Below are 5,075 nucleotides of genomic sequence, written 5' to 3'. Positions count from 1 at the left end.
TGTGTGGGCAGGAGTCCTATATAATGAAAGGGTAATATGCAAACTGACCCTAACAGCAGAATGACTGGGAATGACTGGTCACTATGACACACTGACCACCAGAGGTTAGATACTCAATGCAGGAGCTGCCCCCTGGTAGTCAGTGCACTCCCACAAGGGGAGCTCTGCTCAGCCACAAGCCAGGCTGATGGCTGCCAGTAGAGTGGTGGTGGTGGGAGCCTCTCCCGCCTCCTCAGCAGTGCTAAGGATGTCAGACTGCAGCTTAGGCCTGCTCCCTGCTGGTAAGTGGACATCCTCCAAGGGTTGCTGGGCTGCCAGAGGGATGTCTGACTGCCAGCTTGGGCCCGATCCCCCAGGGAGCAGGCCTAAGCCAGCAGGTGGACATCCTCCGAGGGGTCCCCGACTGCAAGAGGGCATAGGCCGGGCTGAGGGACACCCCTGAGTGCACAAATTTTTGTGCCCTGGGCCTCTAGTAGATAATAAATCTCTGTACTTTTATTTTGCTGTAAGTCTAAAACGACACTTTAAAATAAAGTCTATTATTTTTAAAAAGCTATAGAAATAAAAGATGAAATAAAAGAATGAGAATAATCCCAGTCTCTCAGAAGTCTCCTCATACTTCTTCCAGTCACTAGCCCTCTCTTTCCCCACCTTGCCAAGAATGACCACTATCCTGTCTCCTCCCAGCATAAATGAGTTGTGGCCAGTTTTTATACTTTATATAAATGAAATTATATAGTAGGTACTTGAATGTCTGGCTTCTTTCACGCTTATGTTTGTGAGATTCATGCACATTGTGTGTGATTCTATATTAGATCATTCCCTCTCGTTGCTGTATAGCATCCCACCATGTGAATATGCCACAATTTGTCTATCTGCTCTACTCTTGATAGGCATTTGAGTAATTTCTAGGTCAGATATTAAAAATATAAATAGTGTTGCTATGAATATTCCAGTATGTCTTTTAGAGAACATATGCACACAGTTTCTATTGGTTACTGTTATGGACTGAATATTGATGTCCCTTCTAATTCACCTGTTGAAACCTTAATACCTAATGTGATTATATATGGAGATAGGGTCCATGAGGAAGTCATAAAGGTTAAATGAAGTCATAAGGGCCGGCGCCCTTATCAGAAGAGAAAGAGACAGACACCAGAACTAGCTCTCTCTGTCATGGGAGGATACAGTAAGACGGAGCTGCAAGCCAAAGAGAAAACGCTCACCAAGAACCCCATCGGCTGGCATTTAGATCTTAAACTTACCAGTTTCCAGAACAGTGAGAAATAAATTTCTGTTATTTAACTGCCGAGTCTGTGATGGCAGCCTGAGCACACTGATACAAATATCTACCTAGAAATGGTATGCTGGGCAATAAGGAATGCTTACAGGCATACCCCAGAGACATTGCAGGTTCGGCAATCCTTTTGCTGATGGACGGTCTTGCCTTCAATTTGTCAAAACACAACATCTGTAAAGTGCAATAAAGCAAAAAGCAAAAAAAACAAGGTATGCCTATATATTCACCTGTAATATACACTCCCTCCAATTTTTCCAAAGTGGCTACCAGCAGTGTATAATAGCTGCATTTCTTGACCAACACTTAGTACTTTTTATCTTTTCTATTTTAGCCACTCTGGTGAGTGTGTCATGGCATTGCATTGTGGTTTTAATTTCCATTTTGTGGATGATTATTGAAATTAAGTCATTTTCACCTTTAATGATTATTTCAGACATTCTCCTTTGTGAAGAGTCCATTCAAATATTTTGTCCTTTTTATTGGATTATCTTTTTAAAATATAAATATATTTATTTATTTATTTTTTATTGATTTCAGAGAGGAAGAGTGAGGGAGAGAGAGATAGAAACATCAATGATGAGAGAGAATCATTGATTGGATGCCTCCTGCACCACCCCTACTGGAGATTAAGCCCGCAACCTGGGCATGTGCCCTTGACCAGAATCGAACCAGGGACCCTTCAGTCCACGGGCCGATGCTCTATCCACTGAGCCAAACCGGCTAGGGCTGGATTGTCTTTTTTAATGATTTGTTCTAGATTCCAAATGCTTTGTCAGATCTAACTTCTCCCACTCTGTGGATTACCTTTTCACTCTCTCTCTTTTTTTTTGTTACTGTCTAAAGTTTTACATATGTCTCCTTTTCCCCCAATTGACTCCCCCCGCCATTAATGAACAGTCTTAATTTTAATATATTCTATATTATCAATTTTGTAAAACTAACTTTTAGTATGTTCTGAACATCCACAATGTCCTAGGTGTCTTCAAAACTAAAACAAGAAGGCTAAATCCTTTCTAGGAGCCGCATGATACAACCATGTACATGCTAAGTGCTCTGCACAGTGTCACTCTTAACATTTTTAAGGTGCTTTCTAATGGATATGCCATTTCTCCATGCTCTGTAGAAAACTAAGTATTCACATATTTATTTTTTATTGTTGGCCACAGTGTTTTTTAAACATTTACTTAGGCTGTTGAATATCAACTTCTAAGCCCCTTTGTTTATGGCCATCGAGAATTGAAACTGAAAAGAAAATCAAGCATCTGACCCTGAGGTGTGAGTTTTTTGAGAAAGTATGTTCTCTCAATTATGAAAGTCAAAAGAAAAGAAATCTCTAGAAGTCATGTTCTCCAGCTCGGAATCATCAGGTTAGGGCAATATTTTGTTCAAACACTCTTGACTACCTGGGTGTGGTCCCCTAGCTATCACCTCTGCTTGGAGGAATTTCCTACCTTAGAAAACAAAGATAGTCAAAGAGCGTTGGATTAGGAAAATCATCATTGATGAGGTTTTTCCAAGAGAGCATTTTGCAACAGAAATCCTTCAGTTCCCTAGCCCTTTTCCTAAGCTTTCATGAGAAAATGCAGTGAAACATTTCCAAGTCTCCGCTTCTCCTGATCAGTGGTTTTACAGTGTATGCCAAAGAATCTAGGGTTTCTGAGACATACTTCAGAGGCTCCACAAATATTTGATTTGTTTCATTTTTTAAAATAGATTTTTGTATTGCCAAAATTTAACATATTGCAAAACTGCCCACACATTAATTTGAGGTTAAGTCACTTCAGTGTAGACCAGTGATGGCAAACCTTTTGAGCTCGGCGTGTCAGCATTTTGAAAAACCCTAACTTAACTCTGGTGCCGTGTCACATATAGAAATTTTTTGATATTTGCAACCATAGTAAAACAAAGACTTCTATTTTTGATATTTATTTTATATATTTAAATGCCATTTAACAAAGAAAAATCAGCCAAAAAAATGAGTTCGCGTGTCACCCCTGACACACGTGTCATAGGTTCGCCGCCACTGGTGTAGACCCAGAATTCATCTCCACCTGCCATCTTTGTAATTGAAACCCATGCCCAAGATTCCAAGATGAATCATTTGAAAACCACTCATATTTGTATCTACTTCTCGGGATCAGAATTTTCTTAATAGGATACAACCAAAACAGAGGCCTAAGAAATAAACGGTCCCTAGGCAGCTATGACTGCAATTGTCCATAACCTCCAACTTCAAAAAAAAAAAAAAATGTTTCAAGCACAGAAGCAGCAGGGGCAAGGGTCCAGTGGCAGTGAGGCCCAAAAATACATATTCTGAGCGTGGTCTGAAGACTTTGTATTTATTATTTTAGCTGCCCAATTTCCTTACAATTAATTCCCTTTTGCTAAAAACAAAAAGAAACCCCGCAAGACAACAACAAACCAACCTCATTTTTGTTTTGTTTTTTAAATTTACCTACAAAGGTAATGTTAAAATTTTGAACTTTCGAATGTTTAGTGATAAAGCACAAGTTTTCATCGACTTTATATGTTGAGGTTCTGTGACAGGCTTTGTTTTAAAATTTAATTTGAAAACCACAGAACTGAATAACTTCCCCAACTCCTGTCTTAGCCTCCCTCCAGCCATTTCTGTGCCAGTCTAACCACACCATGCCTCCACCCAAAAATTTTTTAAGATTGTTATCTAATAGGGAATCCTATAAAGTAAAGTTCAAATTATTTGCAGACTACAAGGCCCTTCAAGATTTGGCTCATGGTGGTGGGCACTCAATCACTATTTGTTGAACAAATCAGTAAAAACTGGAGACTGTCCGATCGGGCCACACTATCCTACATTCCTTGAGTTTCAACAACTATAGGAGTTATTATATGCGGCTTACACATAATTACTGCATTTGTGCACAGTGCTTTCCACACACGTCATCTCATTTAAATCCAGTGTCTACAAACAAGATGAGCTTAGGAAAATAAGGGGAAATGCTTTCTTGGAAGGCAGGTATATACATTACCTCAAGAGGCTGCAAAGTTTAAGATTTTCCTAACATAATATCTTGGTAATGGGTCACTGAGGACTATAAAGGTTTGTAAGTAAAACACTCCTGGTCTGGCGTTCACCAGGCTCTTAGGAGAGGTCAACGGTGGTACATATCTGGGCACCACATGGAGAGAGACCTGGGACTTTTTTGGAAATAAACGTTTTATCTTGCAAATATCTGCGACTTAAACAGTGAACATAACCACAAACACCTAAACATAGTAATTCTCCTTGACTTCACAGCCAATGCAAATCTGGGGGCTTGGCTTTTTTTTTTTTTTTTTTTTTTTTTTAAAAAAAGTTTTTTTTAAAACCTGGTTTAGTATATTTTTATTGATTTCAGAAAGGAAGGGAGAAAGAGAGAAAGGAGAAGCACCAATGATGAGAGAGAACCACTGATCGGCTGCCTCCTGCAGAGGGATCTAGCCCAAATGTGGCTTATGCCCAGACGGGAATTGAACCCTGACCTCCTGGTTCATAGGCTGACGCTTAATCACAGGCTTTAACTCACTTCCCTGAGGACACCCTCTCAAGTGTTACCTGGACCACAGCGCCAACTGACGGGTTTCCCTGGAGCCTGGGCCTGGGAGGTGGGTGTGAGTTCTGCCACTCACCAAGGAGGTTCATACCCGAACTGATAACACCTTCCCACGCCCTCGCCGGCGTTACTAACCACTACATGAGGTCATAAGTGCCGACTTCACCTCCTCATTCACGCCGCTGACCCTCACCACCCTGCGC

General features: G+C 40.6%; 1 protein-coding gene across 1 annotated transcript in view; it reads left to right on the top strand.

Moving 5' to 3' along the window:
- The first annotated feature begins 1,176 nt into the window (after positions 1 to 1,176).
- LOC107182231 (chromosome unknown open reading frame, human C15orf61) overlaps positions 1,177 to 5,075 on the top strand; it is a 4,840-nt gene continuing 941 nt past the window's right edge. Inside the window, exons 1-2 of the mRNA XM_015560439.1 lie at positions 1,177 to 1,279; positions 1,632 to 1,639. Coding sequence (XP_015415925.1) covers positions 1,177 to 1,279; positions 1,632 to 1,639 — 111 coding nt within the window. The remainder of the gene's footprint in view (positions 1,280 to 1,631; positions 1,640 to 5,075) is intronic.

The sequence above is a fragment of the Myotis davidii genome, unplaced genomic scaffold (assembly GCF_000327345.1).
Source record: "Myotis davidii unplaced genomic scaffold, ASM32734v1 scaffold673, whole genome shotgun sequence".
In the NCBI taxonomy this organism is placed as follows: domain Eukaryota; kingdom Metazoa; phylum Chordata; class Mammalia; order Chiroptera; family Vespertilionidae; genus Myotis; species Myotis davidii.
Note: the sequence above shows the minus strand (reverse complement) of the source record. Positions and strands in the feature narration are given on the sequence as shown.